At 45.8% G+C, this 23201-nt stretch overlaps 2 protein-coding genes across 3 annotated transcripts in view; one reads left to right on the top strand and one right to left on the bottom strand.

Annotated features, from left to right (window-relative positions):
* Positions 1–6925: 6925 nt before the first annotated feature.
* Positions 6926–10310, top strand: ric3a (RIC3 acetylcholine receptor chaperone a). The gene is made up of 7 exons (XM_084682413.1): positions 6926–7118; positions 7712–7929; positions 8088–8154; positions 8351–8444; positions 8777–9000; positions 9201–9578; positions 9738–10310. Exons 1-7 carry the CDS (start codon positions 7001–7003, stop codon positions 10004–10006), a joined length of 1368 nt encoding a protein of 455 aa, XP_084538539.1. The 5' UTR covers positions 6926–7000; the 3' UTR covers positions 10007–10310.
* Positions 10311–12066: 1756 nt separating this feature from the next.
* The window catches only part of tub (TUB bipartite transcription factor), a 40682-nt gene continuing 29547 nt past the window's right edge, over positions 12067–23201 (bottom strand). For both annotated transcript variants that reach the window (XM_084682414.1, XM_084682415.1), the window contains exons 4-12: positions 20086–20223; positions 17769–17924; positions 16556–16677; positions 15291–15482; positions 14883–14995; positions 13120–13234; positions 12702–12800; positions 12386–12557; positions 12067–12200 (exon numbers count right to left, since the gene is read on the bottom strand). In XM_084682414.1, the coding sequence (XP_084538540.1) occupies positions 12067–12200; positions 12386–12557; positions 12702–12800; positions 13120–13234; positions 14883–14995; positions 15291–15482; positions 16556–16677; positions 17769–17924; positions 20086–20223 (1241 nt within the window). The remainder of the gene's footprint in view (positions 12201–12385; positions 12558–12701; positions 12801–13119; positions 13235–14882; positions 14996–15290; positions 15483–16555; positions 16678–17768; positions 17925–20085; positions 20224–23201) is intronic.

Here is a 23201-nt window from a genome sequence, read left to right as displayed (position 1 = left end):
GGAAAGCTGGAACCTATTCATGCACAATGTTCATGTTGAATTTGCTGAATGTGCTATGGATCTCGACAAGCAGAGGTTATACCAGATCATGTGCTTAAAGGTTGCAGCTTGAGAGCCCAGGTGCCATGGATAATACCCGCTCAGATATCTATAGGAGCCTTTTCTATCTCTTACCTTTTCTCTCTGTCTGGCTTAACTTCACCTCTGTCTGACAGCCGAGCGGCCGTACGATCGATCCCACCTCCCTCCAGCCCCCGGCCCCCATCCTAGGCCCAGGCACGAGAGCAGACACTAAACCTGTAGGCAGAGGGAAAGAGGACCCCCCCTCCTGCTGAGTGCAATTGGGATTTGAGAAAGTTAAACACTTCTCAAGCACAAAATTCCAGCCTGGGCAGCAGAGAGGGGATTCTCTCCCCAGGCAGGGCCCCCACGCTCCCTTGATCAGGAGGTCAGCGACATCCTCTCTGTGCTCCGTCTCGTCGCCCTCCCCTCTGCTTGCTGTGGAGGGACTCGGCTCTCTCATTTACCTCAAACGCTGCTGTCGAAGCTTTTTTGGGCGGCTGCCCTTGACTCAGGCCGCATCCTGAGATCGGCGGGTTGAGGTGAAAAAGGACGAAAAATTTGAAGAAGGGATATTGTGGATAAGGTGTTGCAAAGAGTCTGAAACGTAAAGTGGTGGTGTGTGTGTGTGTGTGTGTGTGTGTGGAGGGGACCCAGACCTACTTGAGGTGACCTCAGTGAACACAATGGGGAGACGAAAACAATCCGTTGATACCGATTACCTTGAAACGTTCACATGACCGATCAGAGGCTTCAGTCATGAGAGCCTCAGATTCCTCTCCGGATATTAAAAATTGGGCAGAAATGGAGCGCAGAGCTAAAAGCCTGGCTTTGAAAAGCATAAATGGACCTCAGTGAAATGAATCGATACACATATTGAATATAGAGGTCAGAGCCCTCACTTTGCTGAAGGTCATCTGAAGAGTGAGTGTGAAAGGGAGGAAAGTCCTTTATTCAAACGATGACATGAAAAGCCATTGCACCCCAGCCAAGCTTCAAAGGAGAAGGAGTTGGGGGGGGGGGGGGGGGGGCGGGCACAGCGACAGACCTGAATAAAACTGTCACCTTCTGATGAGTGCCACAATATGGATACTCTCCAGTCGGAACTTCCTGCACTGCTGCTCATACACTATTTGGACGTTTCCTGTTTCCGTCCGGCTTAATGTCATCGTCAGAACTAAACCCTCCCGACGCGATTAGCCCTCAAATCCAAACCTGCCAAGTCAACGTGGAGAACCTTTCAGCCCCTTCAAACACATCCGGAGCCTCACTCGTCGCCCCAGTGTCACGTGCGGCCCCCGTGCCTGGTTCCATCGCACCTTGTCTTCTGATGGAGGAACGGTGGAGGAACAAAGCAGGAACCACAGAGTAAACCTCTTTAGTCATCACATCTACATACAGGACCTAGCATGTTGGTTGCCACAACCTCCTTAAGCGGATAGGTTCTGCCTCACGTATGTGTGCGTGTGTTTCCATTGTGTGCATATCAAGAGTGTAGGAGAGCACCAAACATGGTCTGTCCTCACCAAGCCAATGGAGCAGACTCTCTCACTCACAACACTGCCCAGAGTCTCCTGAAGAGGAAGGTCCAAAAGGTCACCTTCGATCGCAACCTGGCTGGCAGCGAGAGGAGGCCAGGCTAAGATTGCTGATATTTGCTAACAGATGACAAGTCGAGAGCCGGGCACAACTGCACGTCCGTCAAGCTTCGGCTGTGGAGGTTTGACTGGGTGGTTTATTGAGTCATCCTGAGGGGTAGAGATGTCAGTCCCCTCTACCCTGCATCGGCTTTTTATCTCGTCAGACCTGCGTTGTCTCATTAGACTAACCCTGCAGGGGCGGAGGGGTGGAAGGCTGCATCGCAACAACAAAAAGAGACGTGTTTACAAGTCGAAGACAAGCACATTACATTCAAACAATGCAGCACTGGCTCCAATCCGTTGCTCCCTCACTTTCTCCCCCCTACCCTCCACCCCCACCCCCCCCTCCACCAAGCCCCCACCCACTTTCAACACCCCACCCCCTACAGGGTTGGAAGACCTTCCTTCATGTTCAAAGATTATCAGTTAATCCAAAATGTGCAGGAGCATGAGACAACGGGAAGAGGACCAATACAGGAGGAGGAGGTGGCGAGGGAGGGATGCACAGCTTTTTTTATTTGTTTGTTGGCTTACATATTAATCCATTGGAACACAGGACGTTTCCTCTCTTTTTCTGGGCATGTGTAAATGTTTTAGAGCCATTAAATAGGAGATGAAATTTTCAATGGATAGCATGCAAGAGTATTAATTGTAAAGGCCATTATTTGGTGTCCATGCGACTGAATCAGCTTAGCCACTCCATCCCCCCATTTGCATACAAAATGCTTTATTTTGGCAATCAATGAAAGTGCTCCACTGTATGTGTGGCTTATCACATGCTTGCAGGAAATGGATTCCTTAGCCATCTCGTTAAATTCTGTTGATGCAGAACAATTTGAAACATGGCACAGGCTGCAATGACATTTAAAGATGCCTCGGCTTAATTATATTTTGCAAACATTTGGGCTGTTTGTCCTAGGGGATGAAGTGCCTCCACTACAAAGTTAACTTGTTAATAATTCAAAAAGAATCTCTCTTCTTTTGCAGAGCACTAACATTATCTCCTATTAGGCCTGGTTAAGGGCATTCAAGGTGCCTGGCATACACAGGAGAGGAGGGTTTGAGGGGATGTGCAGCGTACCTAAAATGGTGCACTCCTGTGAAGCGCTAACGCAGTGAACTGTCTCCTAATGTCGGTTGTAAAATGCTTGCCACGCAGTCACTACAAACCTTGTAAACTTTTGAACCTGACGGTCAGAAAGACACTCAGGAAAACTTCACACTGCGTCCAAATGTGATGCTGGACACTTTGAGCCATGGAGAAATGCTTCAAATTGTCTTCTTAAAGCAAGATACAATAAATATCTCAATTTATCACAGCAAAATATGGTCTCAATTCTCTTTCCTTTTCCAACACATTATTCTATTTATGTGCATATAACAGTGTTTCTGGTGACGAATAATAAACCACCGAGTGTTAGAGCACACAAGCAGAACATTAATTTGGACACTCTTTGACTGTTTAATGTCTTTATTACCAATGTAACTGATGAGATTACAGGCATCTGGAATATTGTTCAACATAAAACACATACTATCGAATATATATTTTCGATCGAGGTTGGGTAATGACTATATACATAGCTGAGATGTAAGAGTTATCACAAGGTAAAGGGATGCTACTGCTATACATTGCCTACATAGACATCCAGGCCTGTGTGCCAAAGAAAGAAAACAACTGCACAACAGCAAATGTGGACAGGCCTTGATGCTAGTAGTTCAGGTTGTGTGTGGTGTGTGTGTGTGTGTGTGTATGTCCACGTGCATGTGTGTCCACGTGCGCGTGTGTGTGGGCACATACAGTCTCCTCTCAACAGCTCAAATAAACCTACAATTTCACTGTGCACCTCACACAGCGCCAAGCCACGGAGGCGCCGAGACACCTTAAATAAAATCATCTCCCCCCTGTTGCTGCAGATCAAAGCAGTATCAGGTGAACTTCAGCCCAGGCCCCTCTGGAGGAGAGCGCTATACTGCCTCGCTCCTCAGCACTCTCGATGGGGATGACACCGGCTCAGCTCTTGGCGGTGTAACTCTATATGTCAAACAAAGCAAATCAATTGTTCATTCGCGGTGTGAAAAAACAATCAGCCAAGGCTTACCTTTAAAATGATAGGTCAAGCAGCTGTAATTAACTCTCTGTGAAACAAACGGTGTGAAACAGGCTCGTTTGAACGCAACGGGATCTCATTCATGAGAATGCAGGAAAACAAGCGCTTGGTAGTGGAGCGATGTTTTGATGTTGTTCGTTTCGGACAGACAGGTGACACAACAGCCCTGTCCATGCATGGCCACGCGACTATTATAAGAAGTTCACTGTGCAGCATGGCACAGTCGGCATCAACAGTCTCCAGTTTTTTGATAGACCCCAATCGACTATGAATTCAATATACATTCTTGTAGAAAGCAATAATGCATGGGTCACTCGCATTATTTTGACAGAATGACTTCTGTACATGCTGTTTCCGTGACGATAATCAGAGAGAGGTGGAAAGAAATGTAAATTTGCCACCAGTGGATTGCTCTGAGGCTGGTGGCCACTGTTGTTCTTCTGATGCTAATACATAAAGGTGTGGAGTCTAGCAGACGAGCAGTAAAGCCAGTCAAGGGCTGGCCTGCGCCGTAGAACATACTTCCACTGGATTCATCCAGCTCATTCACTCCTCACTGTCTTTGTTCTATGAATATAAAGGCCCGGGATTTGTAACACTATGTCCTTCATGACACTCAAAGCCAGGTTCATCCCCATCAATATCAAATAAGAAATTAAACCTTCTCGATATATAGGGGTGCATTGATTTAATATTTTGCCACCACTGAAAAAAAAATGAAAAAAGCCCTTGCTCCCACACTCGACTTGCAATTTGGAAATAAATTGACTGATTTAGACAGAGGCAGAGAAAGTGGATGGGAAAAAACTTGATGTAAACCTGGTGTGCTGCCACTGAGTAAGGTGACATTGCACAACAAATCACTTGCATGAATATAGAGAAAGAAAACCATTTCTATTTCTGAAAGCAATTTTGCTTGGTGAAGGCGCTTTGATTGCCATGTATGTGAATCTATTCCTCACTAGACACAGAGGGGCATGAACATTTCATAAGAGTCAATGTTATATTTTGCAGTTAGCATAGCAATAAGACTTCCCAGGCTTTCATTCAAAGAATAACAAAAATACATTTTCCAAGAACACACAGCAGGGACATCAAGGTAGCCCATGTCCTGTTCTGCACACTGCCGGGAGGGAGCCCACATTGCCTGACTTTTGCTGCAGTGAGTCCATTGTATTTTAATTGAGCCTAATGAAGAATAATTAAGTAATTAAAGGCTTGATAAGAGAGAAGCGCAGTAAACAGACAGAGCTAGAGGAGCTTGCATTACCAGTCCACCACTGCACTGCAGTGTGAACTGGACACACTTTCTCACATACCTCGTTCATGGCATCACTCAAACCAAACCAGGCAAATCCCCAAAGGCACCATCCAAACGGTGCCCACACACTTTCATTCCTTTAGACAGCTTTTCCATGTGTCCATGAGCATGAATGTGGTCAAATTCAAAATGTAATACTTCCCAGTTGGATTTTGGGAATAGGGGTGTGCTGTGATGTTTTCACCACTCTGACATTAGCAGGTTTTATTTTTTGAGTAATTGCACTGCATGATGTGTACTTAAGGGTTTCCATGAGAACGATGAAAGTCTTATTTTAACAACACTGCAATTACGGGGGATATGGAAATACATTTTCAGCCAATTCACAGTTGAGTTGACTAAAATAATAGGAACAAAAATTGAATGGGAGAGAATGACAGTCGAATAATAATCTTTTCTTTAAGTTTCAACTAGTTCAGGGTAAACATTTCTATATCTTTGATCTCTAATACCCACAGACAGGGGGTGTTAGAAAAATATGGATTGGTATCTTTTCAGTGTTATTTTTTTACTCATTACCTTGCTATGTGCACCCGGTGCATAATTTTTCGGAGATATTTTTGTTTTTGGGTAGGCCTTAGAACATATTGGGTAGGCCTGTGCCTATCCAGGCCTACCAGTGGCTACTCCCCTGCCCACAGACAATAGTCAAAACATCTATGCAGTAGCGTATGCACACCACTTTGAACCACTGGTGACAAAAAAAACGAAATATCTGTTTAGTTCAGCATCTGTATAGCAGGCATAATCTCTGTCAAAATCATATGCCTGTCGGCACAGATAATTTATAATCCAGCCATCTAGAAAAGGTAAACAAATACAGCATTTTGTTTCCCCAGATTAAAAGCTTACAGATGTTGCAAGGCCAATATTGCACAATAGTGCCACCTATCATAATGTGTCACATCTACAACAACAGTGCAGACTAGATTGTTCATCACCAGTGCTTTACTATCTTGTCATGCTGAGACTTCAGTTTAGCTAATGACAATGTGCATTTAGATGTAACTGTTTTTGTGTATAATTAATATATTTGTGTGTACTAAATATTAAGATCAAATTGATTTAGTGATGCCAAATAAATTGAATAATGCAATAAATTGGATTAAATACTCCTGACTATGCAGTATACTGCAGAAAACATTTCAAAGAATGTATGAATGTTATTATCATTTCTTTGAAACAAGATCAAGATCTACTTGAAGTTGAGGGGAACCAATTATCTATAGTAATAGATATAGAGCATATATGTAGTAGGCCTACTGATTAACTCAACGGTAAATAGTGTGAATATTTTTCATTGGCAGCCCTATATGACAGGGTCTTTTCTGTGTTGATGCGTTTTAAAGCAAACAAAACAATAGCCTTTACAGCAAAGTCAGGATGAAAATGCTCTTACAAAATCAAAAAAGCAAGATGGTGGAATCTGACTAACTCCACAGCACTGACTATTAAAAATCTTAGCGAGTATTTGGTGACATCTATTGGAGAATGTGTTCAACAACATTATGTCCAATAGGCCAATGAGGAAACAAATATTGTCAGAAAACCACAAAACACAGAAATCGTATATTCGATACGTACCATGAAGACATGAGGGTAAAAATCATTTCGATAAGGGTTAGGGTCATTCCTAGGGTCATGCATTATTTGTTGCAATAAATAAAACTAATGTTTGGAAGCTATGGATATTGTTACTGGTCCCATAGTGACATCTGCCGGACATGTCCAGACTCTCAGCAGCGACTGACCGCCTCACTTTCGTTGAACCGTTACAGTGAGAATGTGGAGAGGATGCTGTGGTTTCTGACCTGGATACCAGTGTTGCAGTTTCTCTTTTAGATCAAATTACCGTTGTCATTGACAGAATGGCGGTTACAACTTTTCAGAAGATTACTTTAATTTCCTGCTCCGTGCTATGTCTTTCGCTTTTCCTGCCCAAAATGCTTTTGCCCAGCGGGAAGAAAGATGTAGGGCAGGCCGACGGTAAGGCGGATTATCATTCCTGTTATTGAGGGTTGTGCATTTGCCAGTCATAGGATAATTCTGTTTCTGTTCAATCGTCAGCTTGTTTAAAACGCAGACTTTTGAATGCAACGAACCGTGGCCAAATAAAGTAAACAGCGATTTCTCAAAAACACATGTATGACATTTTACTGTAAAAAAATGGTTATAATAATTATTATTTTTGTTAATACGCACGATTAAATCAGCCATTTTTTTACGAAGGCACTCTCAAGATAAATCGCGCGCAGTTAATCCCCTGCCATGTTATGTCACATCTGTCCAACCAGTTGTATCTTTCTTCAAAAAAAGTAGTTGTCATTAGTCATGGCTAACTTGTTTTACTCCTGTTCCAAGTTTAATTTCCATCTAGCCACATTTTGCATATAGAACACTGTTTTAATATTCAAATCTGGTCTAATAGATAGTAAAATGCAAGACTGGTCATCATCAACAACACTATTAAGATGTACGGGTGTACAGTGTATAAATGTGTCTAGTGTGTGTGTGAGTGTGTGTGTGAGTGTGTGTGTGCGTGCGTGCGTGTGTGTAAGTAACCCCTCACTCTCCTTCAGTCAGACCAGGTTACTACCCCCCTATGATGCATCGTCTTCCCGTGCCAGAGGACCAGGGGCTGTGGGAGGAGGGCTCTGTGCCCCCCTTGACTCAAAGCCTTGACATCATGGCCAAAGTCAAAAGCATGGTTGGAGCCAGCAAGCCCAGCCTCCTGGGGCAGGTCATACCCATCTATGGCTTTGGAATTCTCCTTTACATCCTCTTTATTTTCTACAAGGTGAGCTGAACCTAATAAACCATACTTCCTGTAGCAGGATAACTCCACCCTGGTGAGCTGAACTTACACACAAATGATCCACGGTAGCATCACCAAACCAACATCTACTGCCACACGGGTCACCAGTCCTTAACTACAGTATATTTTTGTATCCACAGATGACATCTAAACCTACCAAGTCCGACGGCCACTTTCCTCCAATACCAAATCAAAGAAAACCAATATGTACGTCACTTTACCCATCATCATATCCGAATCCCATTCATCCTCAATCATGTAAACATCACACGCTGTGATCCCATTCCCCGGTGTGTTGAATGGAGGTCTAATGGGATTGAACAGGCTAGAGACCTCAAGGGGGCTGGTAAAAGTATTACAACTCCACCAAGCACCAGTGTAACTAACCTGGCTTCACCTCCAGCTGACTACGAGCTGGCCAGGCTTCACCAGAGGCTGGAGGAGACGGAGCAGCTGATGGAGATGATTGTCTCTGGAACAAGCCGGGCGCCCAACAGGTAGGCGGCTCTTGTCCTCAGGCACTCTGCATGGCTCAGGGCAGGCCAGAGCCGGAGAAACCAGTCACAGAGGAAAGTTTGCACAAATCGGTGGGCTGTTTCTGATAAACGCCTCCTCCGAATTCATTTAAACGCCTCCTCCGAATTCATTTGCTGAATTTAGTTTCATTGTGTCTGACAAATTTGACAGCCAACTGAAATGTAAAAATGATGACAGGTGACTTCTTTTTTTGCCGCAGCTTGAACATAATTCAGAAATCGTTTTATTAGTTCGAAACAGTTTTCATCCGGTTCATGTAGAGGGATTTGTCCGACTGACTTCATTTTCCTACATTGCCCTCTAGTGTCAAGACGGGTAAATGCAGGAGTAAGAGCCGGCGCCTGAGCAAGAGTAAAGGTGGCTCCCGGCAGCAGCGGCAGCGTGAGAAGGAGGAGGAGGAGGACAGGCTGCGGCTGCAGCTGAAGGACATCAGCCGGGTGATGGAGGAGGGCCGGACGGAGGCCGCCTCCCCAGAGATCGAGGCCGAGGAGGTGACCTACACAGAGGACTGGGATGGTAACAACAGCAAGGCCTTCACATGCGCTCACTGTCACCATGCAATACACACCCAGTACTGCACCCACGTATCAATGCTATCTGATAAGCCGATGCGTGCACACGGTGCCGAGTTAGATAGCTAAGTGTGGACGTCCGTTCCCCTGAGAGGTATATCATGTGGATTATAACAGTGCTTTTTTTTCTCCCTGTCCACCCAGGCTACCCCGAGGAGACCTACCCCCAGTACGAGGAGCCCTGTGGCAGGCGCAGGTACGACACCATCAGCATTGAGGTTGAGGAGCCGGGCCACTGGCGGCCCACTCCCGAGGCCCTGGCTGAGAGGATGGAGGTGGAGGAGGAGGAGGTTGAGGTGGACACCAGGCTGCCAGTCCTGTTGGAGGAAGAGGAGGAGGAGGAGGGAGAGAGGGAGGGTCTCCCTCCTGCCTTGTGCGGCGAGGGAGGAAGGGGGCAGCAACTCCACGTGGCTGTTGGGAGGCAGCTCTGGCCATCTCCTAAAGCGAAAAAACAAATCAGCTTTAATGAGCACAAAGATGTTTTCCAGTATCCTAAAGAGGGCTTTTATGAGGATGGGGGGGGTCAGGGGGAGGAGGAAGAGGAAGAAGAGGAGGAGGAAAAGGAGGAGGACGAGGAAGAAGAGGAGGAGGTGGACGTATGGGAGGAGGTGGAAGTAGGGGAGGAGGTGGAAGAGGAGGAGGAGGGGGAGGATGAGGCGGAAGAGGAGGAGGAGGAGGAAGAAGAGGAGGAGGAGGAGGAAGAAGAGGAGGAGGAATATGAAGAGAAGGAGGAGGAGGAGGAGGACCCTTTGATTGAAGCCGAGAGTCTCATATTAGATTATGACGTCTGTCGCAACCCCGAGGCGGAGGCAGAGGAGGAGGGGGATGATGAAGACTGCCTGCTCCTGTCCCTTCCTCCCCCACCTCGAGGAGGGAGTCCCACCCCTTCAGTCCTGATGAGGGAGCTGGCCACCAGTGGGGTGAGGATGAGGAACCGGAGAGAGACATAGATAACAGCACAATGTTCCTAACCAGTTTGGACCTAAAATGACCTCTATTATTGAATGTATGTACTACCTCTATTTTCCTGGTCTATCCCAAGATCAAAGATCTACCTCTAATGTTTGCACATGTGCATTTAGTGGATATTCCTTTTTAAATGATATCATATTGTATGGAAATGACTTCATACAAGTACATAGAGGAATTAGCTGACTCAACAGTTTTATTTGTGTTTTTGTCATACTGTACTGTAGAGAACTGTGTATAAACAAACACAATTAAATCGACCAATGTACACATTATACATTACAGTGAAACGGCACTAGAACACATTTAATAAATTGACTTTTTGCACCCGGACACAAAGAAACTTGTATGAAAAGCTCAGTCTTTTTTTTCCTGCAAAGATCACAGAAGTTTGCTTGGTATTCAGTATAGTTAGATCACAATAAGGTACAAGAACAGCACATTGGATTAAGGTAGACAGTCTTTTTAAAACGCGCAGTAACAACAGGAGGCATCGGAGATTGTTCTTTGCTATTTTCCTTCATGTGACAAAATTGTACATTGAGTAATAATAAAATATAAAATAGATTTGTATTTCAATAAAGGGTTTTGGCCCTCTAGACGTGAGAAGACATATATCCATTTTTTTAAGAGTAAAAATATGATCAACCAAAATAATCCGTCATTCGCTGTTTTCCAGAGGAAGAGCACATGACAGGGTGGTAAGGTATGACCCCCAAAGGATGGAGGGATGGGGTTGGAGTTGGAATGTTAGAATATTAGTGGCTGCTGCTGCTGATGCTTACTCGCTGTTGTGCACTTTCATGTACAACTGCCTTTACTGAGGAGAAGAGGCCCTTTCTGAAGTTGGAGGATGCTACGTTACCATGGGCACGCCTCAGGTCTAAAACACAAGGGGCTAATAATAAGACAAGGTACTTATCGCAGAGATGAAATATTTCTAGATAAAGCATTATACTGGATTTAATCTCCAAAGGCACAATTACAATATGTACAGCTAATTCACATCCACCATACATGTCAGTTAAAGTGCTCCTTCCTGTACAGTCTCTGACTCGAGTCATATCCTGTACACACTAACAAACCCCATCATGCCTCGCAGTCTAATTATTTATCTTGTTAATGAGGACTGATATTCCCTTCTATCAAGTGGGAAAATGCTGTGTGCTTCTGGCTATCAGATAGACATAGATGAAAATGACAATGCAGAAAACCACATCATAAAACTGTATAAATATATAAATAACAATATAAATAAAAGAATGTTAATATTTGGAGGGGAGATGGCATGGAATTTATGTGATCTTATGTGTAAATAATGGGATGTTAAAATTGATGCATTTATAGTAGTAAATGATATAATAATTCATCTAACAGCAGAAGTTAATTATGTGATAAATATAGCTCCTCCTTTGTAACCCCAGCTGGGAATGAGAAGCCTTCTCATTATATGAGAGGAAAATTAGGAGGTTAGTCACTTCAACACATTCATAGCACAGTATGGGCCAAATTCAACCCATTCAAACAGAATTTGAGGCTGGACAATTGTTAGTGTTATTATGCAATTAATGTAAAGTCATTAATCAATTGTTTTAAGAACTGTTAGAATTATAAAACGTCATAAGCGGTGTACATAGATCAGTAAGAAACATAAAGGACTTCAAACACGACAGTGGATTAGTCTTTGTGCTTGTTTTCTCCTCTGACTAAGATTCTACCTGTGTCCGAAACAGACATCAGAATAGTCCTGGGGAGCATTTGAAGACTGACAAACACACACACACGCACATATGCACGCATGCCTGCACACCAACACACACATGGGTTGTGCCTCCACACCGTTCAAAGAAACCACTAGAGTTGTGGGTTTTTCACTGTTGGGGGCTTCAGTCAGGCTCCATGGATAGTGTCAGCCCTTCAGGGGCCGGGCAGGTCAGTGGAGACCCGAACACCGTCACTTTTGGGGGCAGGGTCATAGGGGCGAGGCCAGGTAGCTTCCCAGAAGGGGCAGCAGATTTGGGGGGGGGAGCCGGAACGATCGCTACTCACATGCCAGCTTGCTGTCAAAGCTGGAGAGAGCGATGGCAAAGGCTTGCAGGGCACACATAGGGTAGTTATAGTCCATGGTGAACACGTCCTCTGCCACGCGGCCAAACTGCATCACGATGTAGTCCGCTACGGGGAGAAGAACCGAGAGAACACAGATCAAACACAGTTCCTCTGACATTGAGCTCCATTCAACCAGGGAAAAAAGGCATTTGAAAGCTGTAGTGCACAGTGTATCCGTAGTACAACTATATTGTGAGTGGATGTGACAGTGAGCAAGCCAAGCATGCGGGCTGACAGGCTGGGAAGCTCACGGTCGTTGTCATGGATGATCTGGAAATTCTTGACGGAGGCCTGGGTGACCCTGCCGTGGAAGTTGAGCACGTAGGACTGCGTGTCATCGTTCCACACAGGGGTCTTGTTGTGCAGCTCGATCACAGTCTCGGTGCTCTTGTTCTGCCACCGCGCCAGCAGAGACTCATGGTCCTGGGGCAGGGAAGGGGGAGTGAATCAGGAGTGACTCCCTCCTTCCTTCCTGCCCTCCCTCCCTCCCTCCTGCCCTCCCGCCCTCCCTCACTTACTCACTCACTCACTCCTCCATTCCCCCCTGTATTGACGAGAGCCACTCACATTGCGTGGGCGAATAGACACTCTCTCGTGGTCCATGTTCATCCCAGGTATGATGACGCTCATCTTCCGAGGTCCTTTAAACCCTAACACATTGGTCTCCTAAAGAGGGAGCACACAGACAACGTCGTTTTACAGCTCTCCAGTAAGCCTCACCAGTCATACAGTGTGTTTGTACACTAAAACCAATGTCTTTCCTGTGTTTTTATGAATTTTATGAATTTTATGAATTATTTTTATAATTTTATGAAGTCACCCTACACAAGGCCATTTTCAGCTTTGAGCACTAGGTGTCGCCATGCTCCTTCAGTGGGCTATGTGGTGGACAGTAACCACTATTCCACACCTTCCTTGTGACACATCCCCCAATCTATACCTACTACATGGCTTGGTACCAACGGTTTCTCTTGTGAGGACTCACATAGCATATTGCTGCCAGCTCCTGACGCAGATTTTCAGCCTCCAGACTAGAAGGGGTCTTGGCTGGGTTCAGCCCACTGTCATACACGGTGAACTTGGTGCCCATGAGGTTGGACCTGAAGAGGGAAAACAATGAGGGGCTTAGAGGACTGTGTCTGTATGTGCATGCATATGCGTGCGTGTGTGTGTGTGTCAGGAGCTTGCTCTATAATAAAGAGGCTAAGAGCAATTTGGAGCTAATGAAGGCAGTGGTTTGTCCCTTTAACCCTAATCAGCTAGCTACTGGACCTCATACTCCAATCAAAGTCAATGGCAGGGAAAATAGCTCCGCTAATCACAGAGAAATAAACAAAAATAAAATCACTTGTCTCTGGGCCTTCAACAATCACTGTTTGATTACTGATTGTTAACGTAACAATAACTGTCATCATTTAGTCAGCAGCTCACCAGTCATTTCACAAAACAGGGCATCGCAAAAAATCTGGTACAATGCAAGGCTAATTCTTATAATCCACAGTATTCACCTGACAAGCATGTTGCAAAATGTAAGCTTTTTTTAATTGTTTTTATTAATCTAAATGAAACATATTAGTGATTTGTTGGATACAATTATGTAAATGTGCTACTGTATGTATGGCATGGGTTATCAGCTTGTAAATAAAGCTTTGATGCTGGGATCAAATCTAGATTTTTTGCCAATAATCAACTCAACCAAGAGGTGGACCGTGGCCAGATTCAGATGAGAGGCTTGCTATTCACTCTCTGTTAATCAGGCCACAGTTAGCTACGGACAATTGACCATGAAGGTCAAAGAAAAGGTTGCAATCTCATCTTCACAGCTTCTCCACAACTTCCATTAGAGGCAGGTGAAAGGTCTCTGCCTGTCTCGATCTAGCTCTTCATCCGTCAAGTGTGGTTATGATGACGAAGGCCAGAGGAGATCTCCGCATCGACCGAGAGAGTAGGGAGAGGACATTAATGAAGACTGTGGCCGGCCATGTTTGACGAGACTCCCTTGGGGGCTCTCTGGTGCCACGGTGCCCTGATAGGATCTCAGAGGGCGGCTGATGTCACTGCCTGCTCCTCTTAGCCTGCAGTCACCACTAAAACCCCTCACACAAACACGAGTAGACACAGAAAGCGCCAACACACGCAGCTGGACACACACATGCACGCATGGCACAATCTGCCAAACGATATCGACAGCGCACTTAATGCAGACCACACTGCAGTTCCCGCTCCCAGACCAGGCGCAGACCACGCCCACCCAGGCTGACAGAGCGGTGTTCCGCAGAGTCTGTCCTCTGCTCCAACTTTAATCACACCTAGCGGCCATCACCCTGGTGCAGCTTCAGCGTCCAAACAATGAAAACAGATGGGCGCTCAAACGGAAGTAATGAATCCAATTACTTTCCTTTCTGCAGAAGACCTGACAGGTGTGGGGCTGCATAGCCCACCATTCATTAGAGATGTTCACATAGCTAATTCATTCTCCTCATCTCACACAAGGCTAATGTCGTCTTGCATACCTCAAGTCAAAGAAAAGTACAGGAGAAGGTTTACGGGCAATTTTAATTAATGCTTTTCTTATCTACCTATCCTTTTGTAGGTTCTCTAAACCCATGAAAGCAAAAAAATTATAATAATTGAGGAGGATTTTCACTAATTACTGGCTTTATATTTTGAAAACAGCAGACAGCGGGTTGGCTAAATGGCAACTGGTTATCTGAAGGCGTTCTAGTGATGAAAGCGAGGTGCCCTCACCTTAGCTTCCCAATGAAGCTCTCCCCACCTCGTGACAGGTCCGTGGGATCGATGGAGATGAGGTAATTAGATGTTTTACTCTTCTTTCTCTTCCTCCCAGCTAACAGGAACACCTACGGTGGATCAAGGCCCAATCCAATTAGTGCGACACCAACCCCCCCCAAAAAATCAACATCCGCTCTGGCTGGAGGGCCTCATTTAGATGCGCACATGCTAGACCACGCGCACGGATATGCATCGTTGGCAACCAAAAACAGCGTTCTGTTTACAATCGAAGGGATCAAATACAGTACAGTTGAATACAGTTCAGTGCGTAACCTTATGATAACGGGACAACCTTAAAACGATGACGAGAACAGTGCCTCCATGTGTGGCCGGTCCACAGTGGTGTGCCGCAGTGCTTCTCACCTTCTTGCCGTCCTCCCTCTCCAGGTGGAGGTAGTAGGTGGGGTACATGCCTCTGTCCATGCCCTTCTTGTCCCTGGTGATCCGGCACTTCACCGTGGCCCCCTGGGGGGCGGGGCGCAGGGTGAACTCCTCCAGGTCGTCCACGTCGATGGCGGGCTCGCTAATGGGGGGCGTGGAGGCGGAGGCGGCGTCCTGGGGGAATGGACACGGGCAGCCCAATCAGACGAGGTGAGGATGGGCCGGCCACTAAGCCATCACATCCGCACTTAGAGGACAGGAAGGGGGAAAGCTGGGGAAGGTTAAGGAGGATCAGGCTATCCAGAGGGACTGGGAGTCGTGTCGGTTCATTGTGCCGTCTGGGTCACAAATCAAGTGGGGACGCCAGCTGGCTCTCCCTAAAAGGGGGTTACGGGTCCACATGGAATGACTGGTCAGACGTCATGGTAACAAGTGAAATGCCAGCCGACGTCACTGAGATCCCTTCGTTACTGTAGCGTGGGCTGCCGGGGCATCGTACCACCGTCACCTTCCTTTTGTGTCTCCGCAACCCTCCCTCTCCCTCCCTCCCTGCCTCCCTCTCTGAGTCACTGTCCTTAGGGGATAATGGCTCCGCCACCTGAAAGCAAAGAAATAATGGCCTGTGCTTAAATCATCCCTCCTACAGACCAATAACAACCAGTGGTTATGTTGGAAGTGAAGAGTCTTGCAGGGGCTGTTAGAACCGACGACACGTCTGAAAACCCAGAGACCTCAGCCCTGCAGGGATGCCCTCGCTCTCTCCATCGTTCAGGCTACGTCTGGGGGATAGTTTCACATGAAGCATAGCAAAGGGAGGGCTACATTGGCATCATGGAAATCCCAGCCAACAGTTGTTTTTAATCGCAGTGAAAGAAGTCAGCAAAGAGCACAATTAAGTCCAATTAGGTTGGAACATTTGATATGCAGGGAACACCCCCCCCGGTGGGATCTGTTTCCCCATTTTATTAGACCAGATTGGCCATCAGTGTTCTAGACAGCTAACTTTAATTAAGTTCCAAAAACCGGGAACAAACATACATTTCACACAAATCCCCCATGTCCTACTCTCTCCTCTCTCTGTGAATTATCCTGACAAATGAACAGATAAACAGATCAAAGTCAAACGCCTGTCCAATCCTCAGATGGATTAAGCCGAGGAACTAAGCATGCAAAAGGGGCATTAGTGCTGTGTCCCACCGGCCATTAGGGGAGGAATCAACACAGTGGTCGGGCCTGCTCAGGTTTACCTTGCAGGACTTCTTGCTTGTGGCGGACCCGGGCCTCGTGTTGCTGTTGAGCTGGGAGGAACTAGAGCTGACTTCATCCTCATCATCCTCCTCTTCATCAAAGTTCATACTGCTAGAAATGCCTTGAGAAGCACGGGCAGATAGAGCGTTATTATCGTGTTCGTTTCTGCCCCAAGTATGGATGGTGGTGATAAGAACACTTTATACGTTATAATCCCACTGTTCGAAAACCACGTGCGCATACACACACAAACACACACAAGTCAATACCTAGTTGTGGCAGTGCTGTTATTGGCCAAAATATTTGCTATCCATATAATCAATATATCCTACATTTTACTGTTTAGCTTACCAGGAATTACATTTCAGTACTATAGAAATAGAGAGAGAACTACATAGAGATAGAGATAGATACATAGTGATCCAGAGAAAGATTGACTGTAGCATCAACATGATAGAGACAGTCAGTGACATTTTTTGTGAGTTAGCTGGCTGATGTTATTAGTAAGGTGTTAATAATCTTCATTACACAGCTTTCTTGAATACTCAATTCTGGTCAATCGTGGCACTCTACAACATTATTATTATTTCTGAACAGCAGATTGCTGCAATGAATGACGGACTGTTGCTATGGACGCAGATCTAAATCTAAAGGATTTTTTTAATATTGCATTTTTTATGCAATTAGTTTTCAATATTAAAGCAATATTTTGTGTCAAATTATTTATTTCAGCAGTAAATAGTCGCGTAAGAAGCGGAATAATGTTCAGTGAGCCGGTCAATGACTGCAAAACAAACCCTTCCAGGCTGATTCAAGACCTGCATCACCCTGTCAGGGTTTGAACATGTTCTGATGACCAGCTCCCTGTGCATCATCCCTCACATACAGCACCAAGCATGATGCTGCAGTACTGTGTGCTGCTACGGAGGACACTGTACGTAAAGTGAAGACAGAGATACTATACAGGGTTCTGTTGATTGATTCATTGAGTCTTCATCATCCCCTTATTTCAGGCCAATCATAGCTGCCTCTGATTGGATGGTCAAAGTGCCACTCACGCTCTGCCCTATGTTTTTCGACCAGTTACAGACCCAACAGGGACATCATGCACAGCACAACGCATTTGGACAGAACAGGTACAAGTCCACTTAGAGGTACAGGTAGAGGTGCAGGGACAATTACAAGTACGGGTACAGGTCCTGGTCCTGGTACCTTTCTTGAGCATGGTGACCCTGAGATCCTGCTTGCCATGTGAAGGAGCACTGCCCACAGAGTCCCCCTCACTGGCCTCTTCTGTGGCCAGGTGGCCCACGGTCAGGATCTGGATCTGACCCTCCTCCTGGAAGGAAGCTGGACCGTCGAGCCCTGCTGGAGCACAACAGCCCCCTCGCCCTGTCACACCACCTCGCTAGTCCACTTCTTCCTAGCACACTACATCCTAGTACACTGTTACCTAGTACACTGTAACCTAGGACACCTATCTATAGTAGTACACTACAGCCTTGTTCCCTTCTTCCTAGTATTAGGCCCTGTAGCATCCCGTACTAACTAACAACTGAATGGGAATTGTGAACACACAGACGTGCATGCAGGACAGCCACACAACCAAAGGCATTCACAAGTATTAAAATATTAAATGGAACAATGCTTGCATGCAAGGAACCATGACATGGACAAGAAAGGTTGTGAAAATATCTCAAAATGAGATGAAGTAGAATGTCTGTGAAATAAATTAGATATAAAAAGAACAGTCAAAAATCCATGTCGACCGCAGAGTGCCATCTGCCTCTTGATTAGATGTTACAGCGTATCACTCGGCCACTGCACTTACATGTTTGCATTTGTTTTCTACGCTATTAGCAAGCCATCCTCTGGTACTTTGTCATTCAATTAGGCTGTACAGCAGGCCAGAACACCAAGTCCCATCTGTCCTGCCAGTCGCTGGGCCCAGCCCCTCAAGATGACTGACCTCCTCAAGCTCGCAGGACAAGCCAGGTGATCACAGCTAGTCAGGATCTGGCATGTTGTTTACTCTTTTCATGAAAGGTCAGTATTGTGTACATTCAGGGAGAACGCGTAATTGCTTCTGAATTTATGAGTTGCTCACTCATTGTAATTTCCATCGACAGGCTGTGACTGCACACCAATTACAGGTGAAAATCGGAGAGAGATTGTGGCCTTCAGAAGACCGGCGTATGCTGGTTTCAGACAGTTGTTGCTCTGTGTGTGTGTGCGTGTGTGTATGTGTGTGTGTGTTTGTGTGTGTGTCAGTGTGTCACAGGGTGAGTTATCATTCCAAAAGAGCACAGGCCGTGTCAATTCTGAAGGCCAGGAGTCTGACCTGATTAATCACCAGCCCTGAGTGAATCCTATTAGCTGTCGCAGAGAAAAACAAAGACATTGAACAGACCTGTTGGCATCAGACCTAACCAACAAAACAAACACCTGGGTTCCGTTATGACAAATTGAAGTCAGAGAGGTAGCATAAAAGATCCCTTCATGTTGATCAATCTGTAGATGAACATGTGAATTAATCCATGTAAATGCTAAAACAAATGGATGTTCGGTTACGTATTACAGTAAAGATGCTTTCAATCCGTTATATTTGTTCCCCACAAAACCTTTAATGTACAATTGTGTTATAAGGAAAATAAGGATTGCTTCTAAAAAAGGGAAAGAGAGTGGAACGCAAAGTTTCACTTTAACTTATATTCACGCCCGTCTTTTATGAAGGCCAAGGAGGCATTTTAATAGCCAACCAGTCACTGATGTGTTTACTTGGCAGGCTAACAGAACCCAGTGCTCTCACATCATTACAGACACTGTGACTGTGGTGGGCTTAGCACCCTGAGAGGAGGCTTAGCCACTCTGAAAGGGCAGCCTCATTAGCCTTGGCGCGCCACTCACCACCAGAGGCACGCCACAGAAATATGTGCTGACCCTTGTCCTAGGTGAGGCGGAAGCAGTTTGATTGACAAAGGAAATGGCAAACAAGGAGAAGGGAACAATAAACACGACCTACCTTGACAAGAAAATGACATTTTCGTACATCACGATTTCATGCTCCCCGAAAAAGACTAACAATGATAAACACCGGTGATAAAAATCATGTGAAACCAATAGACAAAATCATAGTTTTCCAGTCCAACACTAATGACATTCCTTCATTTGTCAGTTTGACAGACATCAAGGTGGTACTGGCAGGAGGTGGTGGTGAATGACTAGACCACAGTCGGGGGCCATGCAACATGTTTTTCTCTGCACTGCCAAACAAAGATTCAAGCGTATTCTCTCACAAGACATGTGTGGTTGCACTGTTGTACTCATTGTACTGTGGATTTTTCTCTGATCCTCTCATTTCTAGCCTTCAAACGGGAAAAGCGGGTGGATGAATGATGTGAACTTGGTACGAGAATGCTGGCTCTTCTAACAACGTTTGTCTGTCCGTCCGTCCGTCCGTCTGTCTAACGGTCTGTCTGTCTATCAGGTCAGCAGGGTGTCTGTCAGGCTGCCAGTCATCCGGGCTGACCTTTGTGCCTTCCCTTCCTCTCCTTCTTGGCGCTGCCTGTCTGCGGCGTGGAGCAGGCCGATGCCTTGGCCTTTTTGGCCGAGCGGGGAGGCTGGGTCTCCGCCACAACCTTGCCCTCCTCCTGCTCCGCTTCTTGTACTACGCAGTGGCCAGCAGCACAGCCAGGGTTAGCGGGGCAGAGGAGATTACAGAGAGAGAGAGAGAGAGAGAGAGAGGAGGGGAGAGAGAGAGAGAGAGAGAGAGAGAGAGAGAGAGAGAGAGAGAGAGAGAGAGAGAGAGAGAGAGAGAGAGAGAGAGAGAGAGAGAGAGAGAGAGAGAGAGAGAGAGAGAGAGAGAGAGAGAGAATGAGATATATTAAGCCAGAGGAAAAATAAGACAAGGTTAAAGAGAAAGAGGGACAAGGAAATGCAAGTTAACCAAGAAAGCAGACCTGGATCAATGACATACATACAACAAGCAAATGAAAGTTTTTGGAATTAATTGTAGTAATTTTTAAGACGTCATTGATGTGGGTTGTGCTACTCATCATGGTTCAGGGGTTATTGACCCCGGCCTGCCAAAGAAGCAAGTCAGTTTGCTGGAGCAGCAAAGGTTCCGTGGTATTTCTCACCACAAAGGAAATGACCATTATGTCTCTCCCCATTTTAGTGTATCAAAAGTGTCCATGATGTTCAATTTGTTTGTGATCAGTCTGGGAATTCACCTGCTTTTCACTCATTCCCAGCAACAAATTCATCAAGGTTAATTGGCACAGTAATTAAATAATATAACTAACTATGCTAAGTTTGGTATGATGATAAAGTGACTGATGCATCTTATGAGGAGTACTCCTTATCTTAGGAGTACAGTTACTGTGGGCCTTGCCAGCGTCTGCCTAACCATTTAACATCACTGTGAGACCCACAGGCAGTCATTCATACTGTGCTAGCTTCAAGGGGAATAGGAGATCAAATGTTGTGCTGCAGGAGTGGAACTCAGCAGAGTACAGGCAGAGAGGCGTTCATGCATCTCATTAAAAAACACCACACAGAATGTCTCCTTCCATAAAGCTATGTTGGTGTCTCTCACCATCTTTATCAGTCCATATCACATGTAAATACTACAGTATTGTTACCAATGTAGCCAATGGCCCCACAGTTTTAGGCAAAAAAATATCCTGTTAAATCATTAGCAGTTCTTTCCAGCAGTTATTTTATCGATTGAAGTTCATTTTAAAGAAAATATTGTTGTTTAAAGGTATGGAAGATGTTGCTATTAGATTCAAACGTTAGTGGCTCGAAATGGTTGATTTCACATCATCAGACCCTCCATAAGAGCAAAAACTCTGAGGTGGACCAAACAATCCCAGCAGAGGATATACTGTAGAGAGTTTACAAAAATAGTCCTGTTGAACTTCCATTATAGATGCACAATGAAACATTTTTGGGTCAGGTCACCAATCAATGTCACATCGACCTGTCCACCTAGCCAGAAACAAATGTTCAAGATGAGAGAATACAAGTTCCTGCTCGGATTTAGATCAAATGAATGCAGCTTTACAGAAGAACACAAATGTACATAGGGGAGCCAGAACACTCAGACCTGAATGTCAAATAAGATCTTAAAATAGAGACACAAAAATGAGAACAATCAAGGGACTTACGAAGGTAATCTAAAAGCCCTGAAAAAGAGGAAGCAAGAGAGAGAGATAGAGAGAGAGAGAGCGAGAGAGAGAGAGCGAGAGAGCGAGAGAGCGAGAGAGAGAGAGAGAGAGAGAGAGAGAGAGAGAGAGAGAGAGAGAGAGAGAGAGAGAGAGAGAGAGAGAGAGAGAGAGAGAGAGAGAGAGAGAGAGAGAGAGAGAGAGAGAGAGAGAGAGAGAGAGAGAAAAACGAGAGGACGGGGGGGGGGGCTATTCTTTCAAGGTGAAATGCGTTTGTCACTGCTGCCCGAAGTCCTTCTCTGTTGCCAAGCAGAATGTTGTTGTTGTTTTTTTCCAATCCCGATGTATGCTTGGATGTGTGCTAGGTTACAGACCAGCCTCAAAGGCAGCATCTGTTTGACATCTCTAAAAGGGAGGCTGACTCTGCAGAGGGGTACCGCGCGTGGAGGACTTCCGGGTCACACATCGACGGCGTGTGTGTGTGTGCGTGCGCGCGTGTGTGTACTCTGTGTTTAGCAGACACAGCTTGAGAGAAGCTCTTTACGAGAGGAGATCTCTCGTAAACACTAAACACATTCATTAGACTCGACGGAGGGTGAGGGAATCTGAAACAGCCCTCCTCTGCAGTCAGGCAGAGTGCGAGGGGGGAGCCTATTCACGCTCCGCTCTCCTGATTACCATCACTACTGTATGATGACCTCTCCCAATTTTAAACTGAGTGTATTTGATTACACATCCTGGCCTGAAAAAAAACAGGTCTCTTCGTGTGGTGTCCACAGAGCGAAAGCAGCATCAGGAGGAACCAGGCCAGGGCAGCATGCATGGCCTGCAGCCCAGACTCTGCCTCTCAGAGCTGGGGATTAGACAGCAGCTGATGGCCCTCTGTGGAGATAAGCAGCCCAATCACCGGCAGTCTGCCTGCTTCTGACCGAGGCATCACTGCACAGTTGAGTTTTCTGTACTACACAGTTGACAGTTTGTTTCAGACCAAGTCTAAATGATACAGTATAGCCTTGTTTGAAGGAAGCAAATGTCAACGGTTGTACAATGCTCTTACTTCACATCAAGATACTGTATTTCAACTCGCATCGCTTCCACTACGTCATGTAGTTTTCTTTTCTACATCGCATGAAGCAAAGTATCTCTTCAGCCCAAGGGCAGAGACTCGGCAGGCCAGCTCGATTAAACAGTGAGCTGTCCATGGGACTTTCACTCCAATGTTCACACCTTCTTATATCCATTTCCAATCAGCAACCTTTCACCACCACTCTGTTTGAGCTGCCTGGATCAATAGCAATGTGTCCAAACTGGCAGGACGTGGAGAAGCACTTGCTTGTCTGCCTGCCTGCCTGCCTGCCTGCCTGCCTGCCTGCCTGCCTGCCTGCCTGCCTGCCTGCCTGCCTGCCTGCCTGCCTGCCTGCCTAGCTGTCTGTCTGCCTAGCTGTCTGTCTGGCTAGCTGTCTGTCTGGCTAGCTCC

The sequence above is a fragment of the Hypomesus nipponensis genome, chromosome 19 (assembly GCF_054491055.1).
Source record: "Hypomesus nipponensis isolate SF chromosome 19, ASM5449105v1, whole genome shotgun sequence".
NCBI lineage: Eukaryota > Metazoa > Chordata > Actinopteri > Osmeriformes > Osmeridae > Hypomesus > Hypomesus nipponensis.
Note: the sequence above shows the minus strand (reverse complement) of the source record. Positions and strands in the feature narration are given on the sequence as shown.

Coding starts and splice junctions, on each gene's coding strand:
- ric3a (XM_084682413.1), top strand. CDS start 7,001: ATGGCGGTTACAACTTTTCAGAAGATTACTTTAATTTCCTGCTCCGTG. Junction 7,119..7,711: donor AGATGTAGGGCAGGCCGACG/GTAAGGCGGATT, acceptor ACTCTCCTTCAG/TCAGACCAGGTTACTACCCC. Junction 9,579..9,737: donor CTTTTATGAGGATGGGGGGG/GTCAGGGGGAGG, acceptor AGGAGGAGGAAG/AAGAGGAGGAGGAGGAGGAA.